At 47.1% G+C, this 23,687-nt stretch overlaps 1 protein-coding gene across 2 annotated transcripts in view; it reads left to right on the top strand.

The window, feature by feature from the left end:
- SMG1 (SMG1 nonsense mediated mRNA decay associated PI3K related kinase) overlaps nt 1-23,687 on the top strand; it is a 203,662-nt gene that overhangs the window by 107,512 nt on the left and 72,463 nt on the right. For both annotated transcript variants that reach the window (XM_073542939.1, XM_073542938.1), the window contains exons 24-37: nt 5,429-5,568; nt 5,752-5,953; nt 6,841-6,950; nt 8,181-8,328; nt 8,507-8,666; nt 9,381-9,501; nt 10,887-11,135; nt 11,242-11,526; nt 11,620-11,764; nt 12,164-12,302; nt 19,529-19,759; nt 22,158-22,335; nt 22,814-22,975; nt 23,357-23,574. In XM_073542939.1, the coding sequence (XP_073399040.1) occupies nt 5,429-5,568; nt 5,752-5,953; nt 6,841-6,950; nt 8,181-8,328; nt 8,507-8,666; nt 9,381-9,501; nt 10,887-11,135; nt 11,242-11,526; nt 11,620-11,764; nt 12,164-12,302; nt 19,529-19,759; nt 22,158-22,335; nt 22,814-22,975; nt 23,357-23,574 (2,488 nt within the window). The remainder of the gene's footprint in view (nt 1-5,428; nt 5,569-5,751; nt 5,954-6,840; nt 6,951-8,180; nt 8,329-8,506; nt 8,667-9,380; nt 9,502-10,886; nt 11,136-11,241; nt 11,527-11,619; nt 11,765-12,163; nt 12,303-19,528; nt 19,760-22,157; nt 22,336-22,813; nt 22,976-23,356; nt 23,575-23,687) is intronic.

Below are 23,687 nucleotides of genomic sequence, written 5' to 3'. Positions count from 1 at the left end.
GACGCACACCTAGTATGATCTAGTCTAGAGGAGGAGCTTTACTACTAAGAATTTGCAACACATTTTCACTTTCAGTTTCATACATTGTAAGTAGGGGGGTTGGGGCAGCATGAGGTTAACCAAGTATAAGATTAGATAAGGGCAGTGGAGAACAGTGACACACAAGAAGTAAGAAATGTCTCTATCTCCAGCAGAACTGCTTATCACTGTTGTTCATAGTTTGATAGAACATATATATTTGAGTAACATTTATAAAATTCATATGAAAGTTAAATTATGAAATATTAATACATTTTTTTTAAAGCTGGAGTCGGTACATTTCTACCGACTCCGACTCCAACCAAAACTAACTCCGACTCCACGACTCCGACTCCACAGCCCTGGTGCTAATTACCGCATGCACCTCCTGTCAACCCGCTTTTCGACAGGCACAGAGAGTTATGGTGCCACCGGCCCTTCTAGGCTGAGTGTGACTGCTCTCTTCAGGTGTCAGACGCTAAGCAGCTTGAGGCTGTGCCGGACGAAGCCTGCGATTCCTAACGCGCCCAGGAGACCTCCCCTGCGACCAAGCCCCTGGAATGGGCTCTGTCTTTGTCGCAGTCTATGGCATCGCTGTCTATGGCATCACTAACGAGGTGATAATGGTTCTCCCACTGACCGTCTCTGTAGAGAGCCGGGCCCGCTTGGTGTTTGAGGCCTCGGGATCAGCCCTCTCTCCCTCTTGCACGGCAAGGCCATGATTTCCTGGTCAGTCATCAAATGCAGCTTTGCAGAGCCTGGACCTGCCGTCGGAGATAGCTTAGATCGCGACTCGGATAGTCCTGGAGGCTATTTGATTAACGCATCCTTGAATGCAGCTAACTGCACAGCACTGTCTGCCGCAAATGTGATTTGCATCATGGGAGCCCTATGGTTGAGAACATGGCGAGCCTACCCAACTTCCAAGAGATCCCTAACTTCTTTGCCCTATCAGAGCAGCAGAGTGTTCGGTCAGAAGCTAGATCAGCTTATCTCCGACACCACAGGGGCAACTTTCTCCCACAACGGGGGGGCTAAGCAGCCATTCCGTCACCAGCTTCAAACACTGTTTCGACCGCCAGTTCAGGTCGGGCCAATTAGGGCAGAGATCGTGAGCTCTCATATAGAACCAACCCATTAGGGAGGATGCGTTCCAAACAGCTGAAATCAGGGGGATGAAGGTCCCACAGGTTCACAACCGAATGACTGGAGGAACTTCCGGTCTACACCTGCAGAGTAGGCGGGCACCTGCTCTGGTTTCATCACGTCTGGCTCACTGTCGTACAAGACGCGTGGGTAGGAGAGCTGGTGTCTTCAGGGTAAAAGATAATGTTAGTCACCCCCAAACTTTTTTTTTTTTTTTTTTTTCCTGTCTCGTCCTCCCAAATGTGAAACCCAGGCACGCGCCTTTTTCGAAGCTGTCGAATTTCTCAGGCGCAGTGGAGTGATCATCCCTACCAGAAAAAGAGAGATTTCAGGGTTTCTACTCCAACCTGTTTGAGATCTCTCTTCCCCCCCCCCCCAAAAAAAAAAAAAAAAAAAGGGCGGAACCATAAGGCTCATTCTGGACCTGAAGCTTCTGAACAGGTTTTTGTCAAGTTCAGACATTTCCGGATGGAGTCTGTCCGCCAAGGAAAAGGGGGAGAATATTTTGGCGTCTATCGACATCCAAGGTGCCTACCGGCACATCCCCATTTTTTTCCTTGCAGCAAAGGCGCTTACAGTTGCTTCACAGCCTTACCCTTCGGGCTAGCCATCACCCCCAGAGTATTCACAAGCGTCATGGCGGCCGTCCTGTCCATTCTGCATGCCCGGGGCATAATCATCTGGCCTTATCTGGACGACCTCCTGGTCAAGAGCTCATCTTTTCAGTCTTGCGAAGAGAGCGTCAACATCACGCTGGATACACGTCTCCGCCTAGGGTGGCTTGTGAATTTGAAGGTCTGAAGTTTTCCCCTATTCCAACTCAATTTCCTTTCTAGGGATGATCTTCGATACTTCCTGAGGGTTGGAAAATCTCCCTCGGGACAAGGCCCTAGCACTCCGGCAGGGAGCCTGGGTACTTCGCCAGCCTGTCTCCCGTACCATCCGGTTTGGCATGAAGGTCTTAGGGAAAATGGTGGCAGCTATAGAGGCTGTTCCATTTGCCCAGCCCCATCTTCGTCCCTTGCAGCACGCCCTCTTGGCAGCTTGGGACAAGAAGCCCATTCTCCTTCGACCAAAAGTGGTGGTTGTCCGCATCGGTCAGGCAGGGTCCCAGATGGTGCACGAGGAGTCCCTCCCTTCTGCAGGGGAAGCCTTTTTCCTTCGAACCATTGGTTGATGGTCATGACCGCTGCCAGTCTCCTTGGATGGGGAGCAGTATTTCGCCACCACACAGCCCAAGGATGTTGTCACCTCGGGAATCACGCCTCCCGATCAACCTTTTAGGGTCCCGTTACACTAAACGACGCACCAGCGATCCCGACAACGATACAACCTGGTCGTGATCGCTGGTGAGCTGTCAAACAGGCAGATCTCACCAGCGATCAGGACAAGCGAGGATGCTGGTATCCAAGGTAAACAGCGGGTAACTATCTGCTGTTTACCTTGGATACCAGCTTACAGTGCTGGGAGCTCACTGATCGTTGGTCTCCCGCTGCCACACGCAGCGATGCGTGCTGGCCAGCGGGAGACCAACGATCAAACAATGGCCCAGGACATTCCTGCACGATCAGCAATACCTGGCAGGGGGGGCTGGTCACTGATGCGTGCCACACACAGCGATATCGCTGGCGCGTCACAATCGGTGACTCATCAGCGATCTCGCTTAGTGTGAAGTACCCCTTAGAAATTCGGGCTATTCGGCTGGCTTTGCAGCACTTTTCATCATCTCCTGATAGGACGCCCTGTCCGAATTCAATCAGACAATGCCACGGCAGGGACTTACATAGATCATCAGGGGGGCAGCTGCAGCAGGACTGCCATGCTCGAGGCAAAGCATATCCCTTGCTGGGCCGAGAGAAATCACTCTGTGATCTCGGCAGTTCACATTCTGGGTGTGGAAAACTGGGCGGCGATCTTTCTCAGCCAGCAGGGTCTCACGTCCGAAGTATGGCCACTCCATCCCGAATTTTTTCCAACAGATTTTCCAACATGGGGAACCCCTGGAGTGGACCTGATGACTTCCATGCTAAATGCCAAGGTGCCCAGGGTTGTCGCTCGGTCCCAGGACCCACAGGCAATCGTCGTGGACTCGTTGGTCCTTACATGGAACCAGGTTTCACCTCTCGTACGTGTCCTCCACTGCTTCCGAAGGTCTCAGGAAGTTCAAGACATAGGGGGTTCCAGTAATACTGATTGCCCCAGATTGGCCTCGTCAAACAGGGTATGCAGATTTAGTGCAGCTACTCGTCGACGTCCCCTGGCGGCTGCCAGAGCCCCCCAGACCTTTTCCAGGGCCCGATCTACCACCAGAACCCAGATGCCCTGTGTTTGGCGGCTTAGCCGTTGAATCTTGGATCCTGGCCCAGGCCTGGTTTGGCCGGAAGGTGGTGGCTGCAATGGTTAGTGCCCGGGAGCCCGCCTCAGCACGTGTTTACCACCACGCTTGGGAAGTTTTCTTCTCACGGTGTAGGGACCGCGGTTATCCTCCACTGAGATTCTCCATTCTTAACATTGGTAGCTCTTCTCCAGTCTGGCCTAGACTAAGGTTTAGCTCCAAGATCCCTCAGGAGACAGATTTTGGCCTTATCCGCCCTTTTCCAGCGTAGGATTGCTACCAATCTGCAGGTAAAGACCCTAAGCCAGGGAGTCTCTCGCTTGATACCCACCTATAGGGTTTCTCTGGACGCCTGGGGCCTTAACCTGGTCATAAGTGGTCGTCAGGAAGCTCCGTTTGAACCACTACAGGGTGTCTTTGTCATACCTTTCCTGGATGGTGGTGGTCCTCGTTGCTATAAGGTCAATTAGACGGGTCTCGGAGCTGGCAGCTCTATCCTGTCAAGCCCTGTATCTGATTTTCCACAAGGATAAGGTGGTTCTCAGGCAGACTCCTTTTTTCAGCTAAAGGTCGTTTCTTCATCTCACTTTATTGAGGATGTTGTCTTGCCCTTTTTTCTGCCCAGCACTGGTACACCGGGTGGAAAAGGCACTGCATATGTGGGATCTGGTGAGAGTTTTCAGGAGGTACATGTCACGTACGGCACCTTTTCGTTAGTCACGCTGTTCGTGCTTCCCGAGGGTCGCAGGAAGAGACTTGCTGCCTCAGAATCAACCATAACCAGGTGGATTCGTTTGGCTATGCAGGAGTCTTACCGCATCCGAGGCGCACCTGTTCCAGCGGGGATCAGAGCACACTCCGCTCGGGCGGTGGTCGCCTCTTGGGCTCTTCAGCACCAGGCTTTGGCGAAGCAGGTCGGCAAAGCGGCAACCTGCTCCAGTCTGCACACATTTTGGAAGCACTACAATATCCATACTCAGGCTTCAGCATACGTAAGCCTGGGTAGAAAGATTCTCCAAGCAGCGGTGGTGCACCTTTTAAACAGGAGGTGCGTATAGCTTGGACTGGGGAGTCAACTTCCCACCCAGGGACTGCTTTAGGACGTCCCACAGTCCTGTGTCCCCCAATGAGGCAAAGGAGAAACAGGGATTTTTGTGATAACTCACCGTAAAATCCTTTTCTCCGAGACGCTCATTGGGGGACACAGCACCCACCCTTTTAGCCAATTGTCTTTGTTTGTTAATATGTATTTGATAAAAGGTGGGTCTTTCCAGACATGTTATCTGCATTAAGGTTTATTTTGTCTGTATTTTTTATCTCCTACTGCTTTTGCACCGAACTGGTCTCGCCGGCGGTGAGGGTGTATACTGCGGAGGAGGAGGAGCTAACCTTTTTTTCATTCACTTAGTGTCAGCCTCCTGGCGACAGTAGCTTACACCCACCGTCCTGTGTCCCCCAATGAGCGTCTCTGAGAAAAGGATTTTACGGTGAGTTATCACAAAAATCCCTGTTTTTTCCAGAATGACTGAGGGGAAAAAAGAGATAACGGAGTGGCTCCGTGAACAAAACAGTTGAGATTCTGGATCCATGGTTTTGAAACTCCCCAGATTTCAATTCCATTGAGAACCTATGGTCAATCTTCAATAAGCTGGTGGAGAAACAAAAGTAAAGAAATTGCGATCACTTGCAAAGGGGCAAATATGGCATTGCCAAGGATGTTTGGATGATACATATGGACATCAGCGGTATTTAATTGATTAAACTGCAGCCATCAGAACAAGCTGTGGTTGCTCCATGCACTTTGTGCATTGCCCATCAAAGTTGAGGTTCATTTGCAGTGGGTGATGTACTCTATACTGTGTTATATGCTGCATTTTATAATCTTCTGCTTTGTATCATGAATTTATGGCTAGTTTTTGTTCCTGGCAGGTTTGAGAAAGCAGCCGTGGAATATCAGGAACACTTATGTGCGATGACTGGGGTAGACTGTAGCACTTCAGGATTTGACAAAACTGTTCTGAAATTGGCGAATTCCACCAGCACATCTGCCAGCCCCAAACATGCGAACGGTACGTGTATGCATTGGATCTAGCTCATTACCATCTGTAGGCTGCTTGTGGTGTATCGGTTGCTTGCAGTCAGGTAACTTAGTTGCATTTTAATAATTTTTTTTCATTATGCTTCTCAGCCTTGTTTTTTGGTCATTGCAGTAAAATTGAGGAACACGGGTTCTATCTATTTGTGATTTGCAGGAGACACCCGTAAAACTGTCCTAACAAAACCTAGCGATCCTTTGCCTGAAGTGGTCAACTATTTGGGGAATAAGGCCTGCGAGTGCTACATTTCAATCGCTGACTGGCCTGCAGTCCAGGAGTGGCAGAACAGCATGCACGACTTGAAGAAAGGCGCATTGGGAAGCTGTATTAACATGAAGACAGACTTCAATTATATTAAGTGAGTCTTCTGGTGTATGTCTCTTATTATTACATTGTAGTCCCTCTGGATTAAAGGGAATAGTTCACCTCCAAAATGCCTTTTAAGCAAAACTATACAATGTTAGGGGCCATGTCCGCTACATCAAAAATCATACTTGCATTGTACCTGTTACTGGTACCGGGCTTGAGAAATTGAGAAAGTAACTTGATTCCTATGCAAGTGATTAGACTTCAGTGCACCCTTGGCGTGGCCAAGGACTCTGTGCACCATTACACCGCCTCATTCTGCATCTTGGGAACTTTGCTTTTGATGTCTCGCTTTCTAGATTGAATGCTGCCTCATGTGTGCATGTGTTTTGACACTGCCTGTGCCAGCGGGCATGCACATAGTGGTTAGGCATGTTCTGCTTCAATGTTTACCAGAGCAGTGAGGATCCAGGTAGGAGAACATACCTTGCCACTGTCTCCAGTGAGCTATGTGGACACGACGCCGGCACAGTCCATGCGCATGCACACAAGCAATGCACCCTTTGCTTTAGAAAATGAGCGCTGTCCATCAGAAGCAAGTCAAGTCCTCATGATGCCAAATGAGGGGGCATAGCAGTGCACCGAGGTCTTGACCTCACCAAGGGTGCGCTGAAACCCCCTCACTTTAAATCATTTTCCCAAGCTCTGTACCAATAACAGGTACATGGCTAGTATGATTTCTGTAGGGGCTAAGTCTGATCTAATAATACACTGCCTACTTAATCACAAAGTGAATTCTCTATTGAAAGTTTGTTGTTTCTCAATAAATGCAGCATCGCCACACTGTCGCCAATATACCCTCATTCCATGTTGGGTACGAGTTTCCGTCTTGAGTAGAATTCTGGCCTTCCAGTTTATTATGGATCTTTTTCTTAACAGGTCCTTAAGCAGCTTTGAGTATGGAGAGTTTATTGAATGCGCAGAACAGTTGGAATTGCTGCCCGGAGAGAATCTGAACCTTGTGAATGGCGGCTTTAAGGAAAAAATAGGTACAATTCTTAAATCTCTACAAATAGCTTATTTCCTAACTAAATGACTGACCCGGTACATTTACAAAAGTACCTTGTTTTGCTCTTGGGCTTTTGGTGGCAAACATGTTACTGATTTGTTGCAATGTGTTTCGGGCCAGTGGTGGGCCATACCTAATGGACAATGTGTCATTGCAAAACCGAGACCATGGGTATATAAGCTGCGGCTAGGAGTGATACAATTAAGCAGGGCTGTGGAGTCGGTAAGCCAAACCTGCGACTCCGACTCCTCAATTTCCCTTACACCGACTCCAACTCAGACTCCACGACTCCGACTCCGACACATATTGCTTATATTTAAGTGAAAAATTTATTGTAGTACAATGTGAACCTCAGACATTTAATCATTTTTATGATCCAATAATCAAGATATTTAGATAGAACAGAATATATATTGGTGTACTACCCGGTTTTCATTCTTTTTGGTACAGATACGATATGGATAGACAGATATGGATAAATGGATAGATAGAGCAGATTTCTAATCTGCTTTTGCTATTGAAAACATTATCTATGAGCTCAAAAACCTTTCAGGTGATGCGGTTTTTTAAAAAGATGATCAGCTTTTGCAGCTGAAAAACGTATCCTCAAAAAACACAGGAAAAACGCTGTGTGTGAATGTAGCCTTAGATCAGGAATAGAACAGTCATTTATAGGACATTTCATAACTTTCCCAAACTCCTATGAAAAAATATTCAGCACCACCTGCATTGAATTACTGTACCCAATTTATTATATATTGTCGGAGTCGGTCCATTTTATACCGACTCCAACTCCGACTCCACCAAAATGAGCACCGACTCCGACTCCACAGCCCTGCAATTAAGTAAGAAAAATGTTTACTTTTCCTACCAAGATACATATTTCTGTAGTGTGCTGCTCCTTACAAGGTTACCGACCACCTCCGAAGTAGAAGGCCGCCTATTCGAGGAGTGCATGCTTGCAAGCTATTTGCAAATAAGCTTGCAAGTGCTGCTCTGAAGCTGGCTGTGTCCAGTTGCTCAGGCATGCTGCTTTTGGTCTTCAGGAGCTCGCTGTCCCCAGGAAGGCAAAGTATTTGTGTTCTCCTGAACATGAGAACCCCTTTAGATCAATAGGTTGTCCATGTATTAAGGAGCAACTTTTTTTACGTGAGTAATAACATTAGCTTAAGATTTTTCTGAAAGACACAGCATCTTAATTTGCTTCTAGACATGAAGAAATTACTTCCCAACATGCTAAGCCCTGATCCCAGAGAGCTTCAGAAGTGCATAGAGGTTCAGCTGCTCCGAAGCTCTGTGTGTTTGAGTTTGGCTCTAAGTGAAGCAGACCAGGAGCAGAAGTGGCAATCCATCTCTGAGTAAGCAAATCGGGGGCTTCAATTCCCTCTTCGTCTGTGATACATATATGTATATTCTGGAATATATGTTTTATCTCTGCTTTCTGCATGCTTGCCAAGAGCTCTACATTGTTTCTAAGTAATTTCTCAATCTTAGAATGCTTGGTGTACACGGAAAATGTTCTACTCTAAATTACAGGAATCTGACCAAACACTTGAAGCAAACAGCCCGTATAGCTATGGGACCGCTAAGACTCTCCACACTGACTATATCCCAGTCACTGCCAGCTTTAGGAACATTACAGCTGTACTGTGCGGCATCTCTGGAGAGCACCGTATCCAGCAAACTCTCAACTGAGGTAAGGTGTGCTGTTATTGAAGTGCTAATCTCATTGTGTTAAAATCCTTGTACATGTTGAACAGCCAAGAGACATGCAGCCGCTGGGGCTGGAACATATTGTTCGAGCACTCCGAAGTCACTCTGTTAGCACCTGAGCATGGTCAGATAACACCTTATCCCAGCACGTCTGCTAATCGCTAGTAACGTCCCAAATGGGAGGTGGAGCACCAAAGAGCAATTCCAGTGCCACAGATTCTGTAAGGATTAGAAGTCACTCTATGGATGTAAGCTTATAGCTTTCTGATGGTTTGACCATTAGAAAACTTTATCTACCTGGAGTTCTCCCTTAAAGTCGTGCTAGTCCTACTAAAAGTGCTTAGGATATAGTAGGTATACAGAATTGTCTTTACTTCTGTCACGGTGGCTCAGTGGTTAGCCCTGCAGCGCTGGGGTCCTGGTTTCAAATCCCACCAAGGACAACATATGCAAGTAGTTTGTACTCCTTGTGTTTGCTGGGTTTCCTCCGGGTTCTCCGGTTTCCTTCCACATTCCAAAGACATCCTGATAGGGAATTTAGATTGTGATCCCCATCGGGGACAGTGCCAATAATGTCTGTAAAGTGCTGTGAAATTAATGGCGCTAAATAAAAGAGTAAAATAAATTAAATAAAATGTACAAATCTTTTGATTTCCATTGTGGTGCTGCCAGTCACTAACTCCAATGCTGTCTCCAGGACTGTCTGATACCGCTATACAGTGAAGCTTTGAGGTCATGTAAGCAGCATGACATCAGACCGTGGATACATGCGCTGAGATACACCACCTTCCAGAATCGCCTTGCAGACAAGTTCAAAGGTAGTGCAGGTCACATTCTGCCATGACTGTTTACCTAGATGGTTTATTTCTATACTTTTAATGAAGAAGCACTTTGAATAAAGTTCTGCTTCCGCTGTAAAACTGTCCACATGATAGGTCATAACTTACTGACCAGTGGAGGTTCGACCACTGGGACACCTATGAATCCCGAGAGGTCTCTGAATGCTCTTGTCGGAATGGGATGGTGTCTGCACCTGTACTTCTTATTCTTTGGTGATCTATGAGACCGCCAGAGATCGTAGAGTACAGCGCTCACCTTTCTCCACCAGTCCCATCAGTCCATTCAGATGGGGCAATTCAGTGAGTTATCACCTATGATGCTGGGAATAACGCTTTAAATAGGATCGGTTGTCAAAGTTGTACAATCCAGCAGAAACGTATTGTTATAATAAATTCATTCTAAGATTATTTTAATGATATGGGCTGATCAGGATTGTCCTCTGTAACATTGTATATTTTGTATTGAGAGTGGCTGCCCATAAATAATGTAACATTCATTTTTTTCAAGCCCTTGGGTTTACTTAAAAGGGTATTCCCATCACAAAGATCCTATCACCATATAGGTGTAATAATAATATTAGCCAATACCTCCAATTAGAAATGTAGTATAGTTCTTCTGATAACCCATGTCGCTTACCCCATGTGCAGGGCATTGCAGTAACTCTGGTATCCATGGTTACGACCACTAGCAACTAACGGTCTGAGTGGTGGTAACCACGGATATCTAAGCTACTGTAATGCCCTGCACATGGGGTAAGCGACACAGGTTATCAGGAGAACTATGTTACATTTGTTTTTAGCGGTACTTGCTAATATTATCATTACACCTACTACATATTAAGCTCAGAATCTTGGAGATTGGAATGCCCTTTAATTTTCCAGCTTTTTTTTATTTTACATACTGACAGATCAGTATATTATTAATTGCAAACTTTATATCATAAAGTTGTAGTTGTCCTATGAGCAACACGTGTCAACTGTGCATTTATCGACAAAATTGGGGACTTGCGTTTCTCAAATTCAACTTGCCCGCAAGACCACGGCCAGGTGGAGTTGAATGAAAGGTCGATAATACATTTACGCTCTGCCACCTTATTTATTGCCTATGGAAGTGAGGGAGGGATCCAAAATCATATCCATTCTCTAGGGTCATAGACTTTTAATGGTGGCCGTTATGTGTTTTTATTGAAAAGGTCAATGAAGCCAAATCAAGCAGACTTAGATTGGGGATCCCGTACAGCCTCTGCCACCCCAGAATGTGTCACTTTATTGTTGCAGATTGCAGTCTATATAGGTAATTGCAAATAGTTTACTCCCTATACCCCTTAGTTTCTCAGACCTCCTTGTCTTCTGATACTTTACAGATCAGACGGTGTCCATCAAGAGTCACCTGATGGAATTGGGTTTAACGGCTGCTAAATGCTCCAGAAAACGGGGCAATGTGACACTTGCCGCAAGGTTAATTGCCCAGTGCTGCAATATCCAACTTGGGCAGGTGACCAATGCCCAGGATTTAGTTGCTAATTTTAAAAAGCTCTCGCTTAATGGACAGATGAATGAAAAGTGGGGACCGGAGCTTGACATTGAAAAGGCTAAACTCCTGTACGCTGCAGGTCAGTATGACATTGACCATGTGCTGCATGAATGGGTCTGTGTATGGACTACAGATCGTGATTTGATTGTGCTGATCAGTAATATTGCATGTGACTTGGTTGGCAGGTCAATCTACTCATGCCATGGAGATGTTGAGCTCCTGTGCCATCTCCTTCTGTAAGTCTGCAAAAGCTGAATATGCCGTAGCAAAATCTATCCTGACACTGGCCAAATGGATCCAAGCAGATTGGAAAGAAATATCAGGACAGATGAAGCAAGTGTACAGATCACGTCAGCAAGCAAACGTTACCAACCTCTCTGCTCTGGGCAAAAATGTGCTCGCTCTCATTGATCTGCCTGCGGTCAACGCCGTGGATGAAGAGTATCCACGTATTGAAAGTGAATCCACAGGTAAGATAGGGCTGACCTTTCTTCTGTGATAGATGTATGTGTATCTGGACTTCTGTGTGAATAACTTGCCTTTTATTGTCATCTTCGTAACAGTAAACATTGGCGTTGGTGAGCCGGATTTCATGCTTGGCCAGCTGTATCATTTGTCTTCAGTGCAAGCTCCCGAAGTGGCCAAATCTTGGGCAGCATTGGCTAGCTGGGCATACAGATGGGGAAGAAAGGTGGTGGACAATGCTAGGTAGGAAAATTGGTCTGTTTTCTAAATATTGAAGAGCACTCTGACGTGTCTGTGTTTAGTAAATTTGCATTGTCCTTTACAAATTGTGTAGAGCTGATTTAATTCTTAGATTTTTCTATAGTTTCCCAGTGATGTAAAAGAGTGAAGGTGCAGTCAGACGGCCCTATAAATCGGAGTGAGATTGGAGTGCAATGCTCGGACTGGCTGGCGGCTCTCCTGACATGAACGTGACTGCTTCATAAAAATACATGAGCTCGTGTCAGGAGAGCCACCGGCCTTTCCGAGCATTGCGTTCCGATTTATACCGCCATCTGACGGCGCCCTTAGAGTAAGCCGTAACTGGCATTATTGATTGAATGCATCACTTGTATGTAACCTGTTTCTCTCTTGTGTACTTAGTCAAGGTGAAGGCGTAAAACTGCTTCAGCGAGAGAAATTGGAGGTGCAAAGCCTTTTACCAGATAATGTATCTGAAGAAGATAAAGAAAAGATTTACGGGATTTTAGGGCAAGCTATGTGTCGGCCTGCTGGGATCCAGGTATGTACAGTCATTGCTATAAAACACAGCACAATGTGATAGGACACGTACTGCAGGCCTCTGCTGAAAACTGTGTATTGTTGGGGGCATTATTATAGCGCCATACTTTACATGTGAAAATGGGTATACATAGTAAAAAACAAGTACAATAATCTTGAAAAACAAGTCACCGTCTGGTACAGGAGGAAAGCCCGCAAGGGCCCACAGTGTACAAGGGATGGGTGGAGGATACAGTAGGTGAGGGGAGAGTTGATCGTGCAGCGGTTTGGTGGAAAGAGGGTTATTGTAGGTTGTAGGCTTGTCAGAAGTGATAGATCTTCAGGTTCCTTTTGAAGGTTTCCTTGGTAAAGCGAGAGCCTGATATGTTGGAGTAGAGAGTACCAGAGATGGGTGGGGAACTGAACGGGAGAACAGGTATTTTTGTGTACTCACTGTAAAATCCTTTTCTCCGAGCCACTCATTGGGGGACACAGGACCATGGGTGTATGCTGCTGCCACTAGGAGGCTGACACTAAGTGAATAGAAAAAAAAGTTAGCTCCTCCTCTGCAGTATACACCTACCACTGGCTCCAGCCCGAACCATTTCAGTGACCAAGCAGTAGGAGATCATAACCATCAAATACAGGTACATCATGTCAACTCAAGGAACAAACATAGCCAACAGGGTGGGTGCTGTGTCCCCCAATGAGAGGCTCAGAGAAAATGATTTTACGATGAGTACACAAAAATCCCTGTTTCTCCTTCGCCTCATTAGGGGACACAGGACTATGGGATGTGCTAAAGCAGTCCATGGATGGGAAACCAACACAACAGATTAACTGCACATACCAACTCTATACAGATGAGCTATCTCTGTCTGCAAAATTCGTCTACCCAGGGCCGCATCTGCTGAGGCCTGAGTGTGAACGTTATAGTGCTTCGAGAATGTGTGTAAGCTGGACCAGGTCGCAGCCTTGCAAACCTGCTCTGCCGACGCCTGGCCCAAGAAGGGGCCCACTGACTGAGTGGAGTATGCATTGATCCCCGCTGGGATACGCCTGCATCTAACGCAGTAAGATTCTTGAATAGTGGAGCAAATCCACCTGGCTATTGTCGACTTTGAAGCGGCAAGTCCCTTCCTGTGACCCTCAGGCAGTACGAACAGAGCATCTGTCCCGAAACGGTGCCGTCCGTGATACATCTTCTGAGAGCTCTCACTAAATCCAAAGTGTGAAGGGCCTTCTCCACCCTGTGTACCGATGCTGGGCAAAACGAGGGTAGGAAAATGTCCTTGTTAAGATGAAAAGAGGAAACGACCTTTGGCAAGAAGGGCAGGGACGGCCTGAGGGGACCATCCTTGTCTCGGTGAAATATCAGGAAAGTGGCCGGGCAGGACAGTAAAGCCAATTCGGAAACCCTTCTGATTGATGTAATGGCAACAAGGAAGGCAACTTTCCATGAAAGATGCATTAGCGAGATGTCCTGAAGCGATTTGAAGGGAGACTCCTGCGGAACACCTAAGAACAGGTTGAGATCCCAGGCATCCAGAGGCGCTCTATAGGGAGGGACCACATGAGACTCCCTGAATGAGAGTCTTCACTTGTGGTTTCAAAGCGATTCTGCGCTGAAATAATATAGATAATAATGAAATCTGCCCTTTGAGGGAGCTCAGTGCTAGGCTCGAGTCCATACCAGTCTGAAGGAATTCCAAAATTGTAGGAATGGAAAAAGAGAGGTCGTCCTCAGTCTCTGCACCATGCAAAAAAGATTTTCCAGGTGCGGTGATAGATGCGCATTGAAACTGGCTTTTGAGCGTTAATCATTTTGGTAATCACCTCTTGGGCGAAACCGGCTTGTGCCAGGACCCAGAATTCAACTACCAGGCCGTTGAAGACAGGACCCCTGAGTTCTGGTGGCAAATCGGTCCCTGGAAGAGCAAGTCCTGTAGTCTCCAGGGGACGTCGGCGACGAGTTGTATTAGCCCTGCGTACCACGCCCGGCGAGTCCAGTCCGGCGCGACCAGGATCACTGGAACCCCTTCCGTTTTGATTATCCTGATGACTTTTAGAAGCAACGGCAGCGGGGGAAACACTTACGGGAGACTAAACTGACTCCACGGAAAAACCAGTGCGTCTGCCCCGATGGCTTCTGGATCCCGGGACCGAGCGAAAAACTTGGGCACCCTGGTGTTTAACCTTGAAGCCATCAAATCCATGTCTGGGATCCCCCAGCGATGGCAGATCTGCTGGAAGACTTCAGGATGGAGAGACCACTCACCCGATGCAAGGCCTTGATGGGTGAGGAAGTCTGTGGCCCAGTTCTCCACGCCCGGGATGTGGACTAACTGCCAAGATGACAGTGGTTCTTTTCTGCCCAGCAGAGGATGTGTTGCACTTCGCGCATTGCCGCCTAGCTGCGGGTGCCCCCCTGATTGATCTAAGCCACAGCCGTGGCATTGTCTAATTGAATTTGGATGGGACGACCCACCAAGAGATGATGGAAACACCGCAGAGACAACCGAATCGCCCGAATCTCTAGGACATTGATCAGGAGGCGTGACTCCCGAGATGACCAACTCCCCTGAGCAGTGTGGTGACGGAAGACAGCTCCCCAGCCGAGAAGGCTGGCATCGGTAGTGACCAGCAGCCAATGAATCGGGAGAAAGGATTTCCCTTGAAGGAGGGAAGAGCGTAGCTTCCACCACCTGAGTGCCTCTTTGACGCGACTGCAGGTAAACAACACGGTCGGTCAAGAGAGCACTGGCTCCTGTGCCAGGTTGCCAAGAGCGCATGCTGCAGAGGACAATGGTGAAGCTGAGCATACGGCACAGCTTCCATCACCACCACCATTTTGTCCCAGGACCCTCAAGTTGAATCAGAATGAGGCAGAGGGTGACAAATGCCCGTACCCCACGTTGAAGGGCTATCTCCTTGTCTCAAGGGAGAATTGCCAACCCTCGGGAGGTGTCCATGGTCATCCCTAAGAAGATCTGTTGAGAATGGACAGGAGAAGACTTGTTCAAGTTTACTAGCCAGCCCAGGCGAAAAAGTGTATCCAACATGGAGTGGACGCACTCCGTGCAGGCCTGAAACGATGGCCCCTTGATGAGGTGGTCATCTAGGTACGGCAAAACAACCACGCTCGAGTGTGCAGAATGGACATGACAACTGCCATGACCTTTGTGAACACCCTGGGAGCGTTGGCAAGTCCAAAGGGCAATGCTGTGAACTGGAAGTGTTCCTTGCGGACGGCAAAGCGCATGAACCTTTGATGGGGGGGGGGGGGGGGGGGGGACGGACGGGATGTGAAGGCAAGTGTCCTGGATGTCGATGGAAGCTAAAAACTCCCCTTTCTCCATTGAGGAGATGACGGAACGAAGGGATTCCATCCTGAAATTTCGTACCTTGACAAATTTGTTTAGGAGCTTTAGGTCCAGGATGGGCCTCACCGTTCCATACTTTTTCGTGACCACAAACAGGTTCGAATAGAACCCCTGAAACCTTTTTCTGGAACCGGATTAATATCGCCGTCTTAATGGAGAGAATAGACGGCTTGGAAAAAGGACCGAGCCTGTGTTCGCTTTGGGTGGATGAGAGGGAAAGAACCACATTGGGGGACGAGAAGCAAATTCTATTTTGTATCCGGAGGACACTAGGTCTGTGACCCAATCGTCATGAATGACAGAAAGCCAGAAGTGGCGAAACCGGAGTAGACTGCTGCCTACTCTGCTGGTGTCGGCCGGGCAGAGCCTCAAGTCATTTGGCTGAAATTCTCTGGGATCTTGATCCCTTAGATCTGGACTGCCTGGGACAGCTTTTCCACACTTGGCTGGTTTTGTATAAGATCTGAGGGCCTCTGCCTTCCTGAGTAGAGCATCCTGAACCGGTCAAGTTAACTGTGGAGGACCAACCGGTAATGCTGCGAAAGGAAAAGGAAACATGTCTGCTAGGGCAGAGCAGTTGGCCGCATCCAGGGAAGGACTTATCAGATAATCCTCGGCTAAAGATATCTGATTTAGCTAGATCCGCTGCCTCTGGGGGAAGGTCGCTACCTTGTATGGCCCTATTCAGGGAATCTTCCCAGGAAACCATGGCTTTTGCCACCCATGTCGCAGCAAAAGGGAGAGTGCCGAACCCGAAGTTTCAAAACCGAACGGGCAAGACTGTCTGTCAGGCTGTCCGTGGGATCCTTAATAAAGGTCCTGTCTGGTAAGGATAAGAGTTTTGGAGGCCAAGCGGGATATGGGTGGATCTACTGGAGGGGATTCCGCCCATTGCCCACAGAGAACGGATGCACAGGGTTATCTGGCCTCAAGAGTCTTCTGAACTGCAAAACGTGTGTCTGGCCATTCTCTATGCCTCTGCATTATGTGCTGGAACTCGGAGTGATTGACAAACACCCTCACATTCAGAGTCTGGTTGACTGCCTCTATAAGACTATCTACTTTCCCTTTCTAGGCTGTATTGTGCATAAATGTGACTTCAGATTTTGTATTAGTCTAGCCTGATGAAGAGACCTGAGTAGTCTCGAAAGCTTGCAATGTGTTACCATCTTTTCAGTTAGCCATTAAAAGGTATCAACTACTGAGGACTCTCAATCCTGAATATTTTACTTTCCCTTGATAACCCGGTGAATCCAGGTTGAGAGGTTCGTCAGACTCGTAGTCAGAGTTCTGTTCGCTACCGCCCTCTGATGAAGGGGAGCGAGAAACTGAGTTCGCGGATGACGAGGTGGCAGAAGGCCGGGAGACGCGTTATGAGTTTATTTTCTAGGAGCCTGTCTGCTTTGACTGAGAATGGACCTTGCAAGCTGACAGTTTCTGCGATATAGAGGAACTTTCTAAAACAGGCAGGCTGATATCCTTACCCCTGGAGGGACTTAATCGCTTTAGTGAGAGATGCCATGGACTGTGACAGTGACAAACCCATTAAGGGGGGCTGGGTACACTGGGATCAGGTGTAGCAGAGGACTTCTGAGCACGTACGGGGTCACAGGCTTCACATAGTGGAGTATTCTGTGTCCACTGTAATGTAGCCTGACAGGTGGTACATGAGGTGAACAAAACTGTCTCGTTGGCCTTTTTGGATGGCTTAGATTGAGACATGCTGTACCCCTGCCCAATAAGGGGAAAAAGAATGAATACTGCAGGGAAGGTCTAAAGAAAATAGAAGCGTGGCTGTGTAAGGCAGCGTGGCTTTGCAGAGCATCTCAAAGTGTATGGCAGAACAGTTCTGCATGAACAAGGGGGAGAGTGCCTGAGGGTATGTGGCTGCAACTCTTACCCAAGGTCCTGTGCCCTGTGAGAAGTTCTCTTGTGGGGTGTCGTCCTTGACTCGTTCCAGGAAATGTGCTCCAGCGCAGATAGGGAGTCGCAGGTCTACGTGTCTTGAGCCTGAGAGTCCGGCGACTAAGTGCCCGATTTAACGCAGGCTGTCAGAATTCTGCCTGCATAAAGATGGCCGCCGAGTTTCAGAAGAGTGCTTCTCTCAGTGAACGAGAAGCGTCAGGCCGGGGGTGGAGCTACCACAGTGACGCACGCCTGGGAGCGGAGCTACCAGTCTCCGGCCTAGAACAGGCCGAAGCCGGAGACTATATTTCTGGCACCGGCCGAGGATGACGAACGGAGCCGCGATGCACTATAACCCCCCATCTGACCCTATACTCGCCCCGAGTCACGGATGAAGGATCACTTCTGGATTGGGAGCGGTGGCTCCAAAGTGTGCAGAGCAACCGCTCTGCCTGCAGGTCATGGGGCTGCAGAATGGATGGTGCATGCACCCTCAATCCATCCTCCCTTAATCAGGGAAGTGGAGAGGACCCGTCCGCCTCCTTCCATCACTGCTCTTCTATCAGTGGGGGCTGCACGGATGCCATGGGAGCCTCTGTGCATCTCCAGGATTCATTTCTCTGGAGGCTGTTGTCCAGCTGTAGCTTGGCTTCAGAAGGGGGTACATGGAGACGACACTCCATGTTCTCATCTGTTGCTGGTACGGGGAGATCGGTGCCCTGAAAGGAACTGTCGCCCCACAAAAAAAAAAAAAAAAACAAACTCCGTATGGCTATCTACGGTGCAGGAGGGGTTACATGGAGGTGACTCTCCACGTTCCCGCCTGTTAGCTTGGAGAGATCGGACCCTTGAAGGGATCAGTCGCCCCCATATTCCTTGCAAAAAATAATCAAATAGAAAAACTTAAAATAAAAAATTGTGGTCTGAAGACCCGACCCATGTGCCTCCTACGGACACTAAGCATAAAATGGTTCTGGCTGGACCCAATGGTGGGTGTATACTGCAGAGGAGGAGCTTACTTTTTTTGTATTCACTTAGTGTCAGCCTCCTAGTGGCAGCAGCATACACACCCATGGTCCTGTGTCCCCCAATGAAGCGGAGAAAATCTTGTATGAGTTAATGGGAAGAGGAGTAAGGTGGGAGTAGAGAAGGAGATCTTTTGATCATCGGAGATTGTGTGCAGGCAAGCACCAGGCGACTGGGTCACAGATGAATGGAAGAGACAGTTTGTGGATGGCATGGTTAGGGCTAAACTGGAGTCTCTGGGTAATAGGGAGCCAGTTCTGGGGATTGACAGAGAGGAGAGGCCGGGGAGTAGTGGGGAGACGGGTGGATTAGTCCGGCAGCAGAGTTTAGGATTCATTGGAGGGGTGCGAGAGTGTTAGAACGGAGGCCACAGAGAAGGAGGTTGCAGTAGTCAAGGTGGGAGATCATGAGGACAATGCACTAGTTTTTGCAGGTTCTTCGTTAAGGAATTGTGCGTATCTGGAAAATTTTGATTTGGAGTCAGCAGGAAGTGGAGAGAGCATGGGTATGTGGTTTGAAAGAGAGATCAGAGTCGAGTACTACTCTGGTATAAGCAGATATACTTGATAGCAAACAGTAGCACAATGCGGTGTCTGGCTGTGCTCCTCCCTTCTCTTTAGTCTTCAGTATGGTACCAGTCTTTTGTCAGGTAAGACAGATTTGAGCTGTTTATTTTTACAAGTTTAGTGAAAATTTTCGGAGGTGGGGGATAGGTGTCATAAATGGAGAAGTTTCTCTGATAAGAGATATTACTAAGGTTCTGTCTACTAGTAATACTGATTTATGCAAAGTACAGTTCTCATAACCTCTGGTGTTCTCTTTGGGGTGCACCTAATGAATTGCTGAACATGTGTAAATATAACTCCTATTGCTTAAGATTGCAAAGTACCATTTTACTTATAAGGATTTGTGTGTTTTCATTTTTATGTTTTAGGATGAGGATATGTCCCTTCAAATCACAGAGAATGAGGGCAATGATGAAAATGACTCAGTTGATGTCATCTGGAGACAACTCCTGGCCACTTGCCCTTGGCTAGCAGACCTAGATGAGACCGCTTCAGAGGGGCTAATCAAGCTTTGGCGTAAAGTAGTGGACCGGATATTCAGCTTATATAAATTGTCTTGCAGCGCTTACTTCACCTTTCTAAAGCTTAATGCCGGACGGGTGAGTAAAAAAAGTTTGATAAACCTGTGCCTGATGCTTTACACTTAACGTGCACTGTCAACAGGTTGCTGGGGTATCCCATCTGATTTCCAAACACCAGCAGAAGGGGAATAAAATGTATTCCCACAACCAATGTTTCCACTTTTTTTGTATTTCATGTTAATCTATACATTGGAATCTAGTTGTCCTCTCCGTGACTTGACAGGTTTCATTTTAGCAGTGTCATCTATGCTTGCATAAAAGAACTCTGTTGTATAGTGGTGGTCTCCATTTTTCTTAGAAATATGTGAATACATTTATTAATGGGCATAAGAATACCCCTAGGTCAGTAGGATATGCCCCTACATAGTATTAAAGCACCACTCCAGCTTTTTTTTTACTTTTTTCTACTTTTTTCTATCGCTGGACTTGTGCCACTACTCCAAGTTGTCTGCACCTAGTCTTATACTTACCATCCGCCGTCTTTTTCTTCACCGCTCCGGTCGGTCTTCTGCAGGTTGTGATCTGCTGGTTCTCTCCAGTGTTTGCTGGACGATTAGGAAGTCACATTTCATTGTAAGTCTACGAGAACCAGAGCAAGGCCCTAATAGACTTACATTAAAGGGGTTGTCCGGGCTTTTCACATAATCTCAGTACATATCTGGGCTGCAGAATGTTGACTATTAGTAATTTACCTTCTGTCACCAGTTTGCAGGGTTTTCTAGATATCAGTATCTTGATTCTGAGCAGAACGTCCAAGGGGGGGGGTGTTCTGGCATTGAAATGAGAACTAATTGTTTCCTCCTCACTAGAGTTTCACTTTCCATAGATCACTTCAGTGTGTGTCTGGGGGAGGAGCAGCTGGGTGGTTCTGCTCTCTTCACTGAGGCTGCTAGAGGGGGAGGATTTGTTACTGTGTGGGGAGGGCTTGTTCATGTGGATGGGGAGGGCCTGTTGCTATGGAGGGTGGGGTTGTTGCTATGGAGGGTAGGTTTTTAGTAGAGTAGGAGGAAACGACCAGTTCTCATTTCAATGCCAGAACACCCCCCCCTTGGACGTTCTGCTCAGAAGCATCTGAAGATATCTACAAAACCCTGCAAACTGGTGACAGAAGATAAATTACTTATTTTCACAATTCTGCAGCCTAGATATGCACTGAGATTATGGGAAAAGTCCGACCAACCCCTTTAAGAGCTTGTAATATTGACCTCTGACTTCCGGTCAGTCAGGAGCCGGAGTCACAAGATGACAGATCAGGCCTGGATTGGCGCCAGGAAGAGCGCATGACGGTGACTGGTAAGTGTATTACTAGGGTTAATGGCACCGCTCCTACATTTTATTTATTTATTTTTTTATTTTTTTAACACTGCTGAACCATTGCTTAGAGACATATTTAGGGTGACTTTTGGTTGTCATGATGAATGGTAACCCCAGTTGTCAGTTTAGTCATAAAATTTCAGTAATTACAAATGAACAATACACAACGGAGTTCCAAAAATGAAACCTATTCTAGTAAACAATTCAAGGGGTTGTCTGGACTTGGGCTACGATATGTGACTGCAGAATTGTGAATCCTAACAACGTCCACACTGCGTGCGGTTAGTCTCTGGTGCCGAGAGCAGGACAGCATGTGACTGCAAGCATGTGGTTTGCATTCTTCTAGCCACATTCCGACTAGACTGTCTAGCCTCACTCGATACACTTGGAGTGAGCAAGGCCATGCACAACTAGTCAGCATGTGATCGCATGTATTCAAATAACATACTCGTGGTTACTCACCCGCCGCTCCCGGCATCGGAGAATCCTCACAGCAGGCAGCGTTGTGAGCATTCACATAGTGACTGCAGCTTGTAGCCTAAAGGCCCTTTTACATTTAGCGATGCACCAGCGATCCCAACCACGATACGACCCGGTCAGGATCGCTGGTGCATTGCTAAATGATCGCTAGTGAGCTGCCACACAGGCAGATCTCACAGTGATGCAGCAGCGATACAGCGGACGATACTTACCTTTCAGACGCAGCGATCCTGACGTCCTCCCGCCCGCGTCCACGCGTCGCTCGTCGGCACCACAGGAAGCGCCCGACGAGAAATGGAGCCGGCCAATCTCGCGCGATCAGCGATGGACAGCGGGGGAGCTGGTCGGAGGTAAGTATCACACATGGCAATATCGCTAGCAATATCGCTATAATGTCACAAAATCGGAGACGTTATAGCGATATTGCTAGCGATATCGCTATGTGTAAAACCCCTTTAAGGGTGGACAATCTCTTTAATCAGATTTGATAATAAGTTTGTCTTGTCCTCTTTTAGATTACAAATTTTGTTACTGATTTTTCTATAAATATTTGTGTAGTTTAGGATTTTTTTAATGTAATTACTAATGAGTAATTCTAAGATTCCTGTTCTGTGTTGTATAGGTTTCACTGGATGAAGATGATCCACGATTGCACTTAAACATCTCGTCTAAGCAGAGCACAGACGACGTAATTGTCATGGCCACACTCCGACTGCTCAGACTGTTGGTGAAACACGCTGGAGAACTCCGACAGTATCTGGAGCAAGGACTGGAGACGACCCCTACGGCACCCTGGAGAGGTGCCGATCTACTTGTCTAATTTGCAGTGAAAACTAATAATACAAATTGAATTATGTACTTTTACTTTAAAGGCTTTAAAGTCATCCAAACCTGCTGAGATTGCAGGGGATTAGTGTACAGTATAATGTGCCACCCACCTCTTCCCCTGTCAGATGTCAGGGGTGACAAGGCTCTCACTATTCAACGGGGATGTAAGCCACTGCCAGAGGAGTCTGGCAGCGGCTCTTCCATAGAGAGAACAGGAGCACTAAGCCGAGCAGAATGTTCCTGTATATTGGGGAGTTCAGAGAGATGACTGATGGATGACAGCTATTTAATGTTTATGGGGCCATTACACATACGCTTGGTTATTCTTTGTGCTATGTACACTGCTTGCATTTTCTCACTTGCGGAAAAAAAAACTGAAAAATTGTACTGGACGCCTTGTTCTCTTGTCAGGCTTTCAGGATATATTAATGCCTGTCTCTCTTTTCGTAGGTATAATTCCTCAACTTTTTTCCCGTCTCAATCACCCTGAAGTATACGTTCGACAGAGTATCTGCAATTTACTGTGCCGAGTCGCCCATGACTCTCCGCATCTCATTCTCTACCCAGCAATAGTGGGAAGCATCTCGCTCAGTAACGAGTCTCAGTCTTCTGGTGAGCACCTACTAAAACTGGATCTGAGGCGTGTACTGGTGTTTTTAAACGGTGGTCTCCCAAACTGCGGCCCTCCAGCTGCTGCCAAACTGCTCCTAGCATGTCTGGCAATCTGCACGTCTGCTCTTGGCAGGATTTTCTGAGCACTAGAAGTGTTGAAAAATCGATTTGTCACTATGAAAGCAATGTTTTGTTAATGCATTTCCATCATAAATCTAAAAAAGTTATCTACATTGGGACAAATGAGTTCTGAATGGGAATGTATAAAACAGTGATCACATTATAGGTAACATCTGGTTGGAATAGTGGCTGATAAATGTGGGACCACCAAGTGTAAGTTTGAGTGGACTCAGGTTAATTTTGTATTGTCTCTGAATGCAGGTACTAAGCTTTCATCGGCCATTCCCACCTTACTCAGTAACATGCAGGATGACGAGCTGATGGGTGCTGAATGTGACGATGGAAGTCTTCCAGCATCTCAAGAAAGCAACCAGGATGAGATTAAGAATGGTCTTAATGAGGACCAAACCATGATGCAAGATTGTTACAGTAAAATTGTGGAGAAGTTATCTTCAGCCAGCCCTACCATGGTCCTGCAGGTTTGTATAGTCCTATTGGTGGCTGATTGTCTTCCATTATAAGGTGAGAATTGTCCAATTTTCAATTTTTTCTTTTTTTTTCTTTTTTTTTTCTTTTTTTTTTTTTTTATACC

Source organism: Dendrobates tinctorius, unplaced genomic scaffold, assembly GCF_039654945.1.
Source record: "Dendrobates tinctorius isolate UK_male_01 unplaced genomic scaffold, ASM3965494v1 ptg000129l, whole genome shotgun sequence".
Taxonomy (NCBI): domain Eukaryota; kingdom Metazoa; phylum Chordata; class Amphibia; order Anura; family Dendrobatidae; genus Dendrobates; species Dendrobates tinctorius.
Note: the sequence above shows the minus strand (reverse complement) of the source record. Positions and strands in the feature narration are given on the sequence as shown.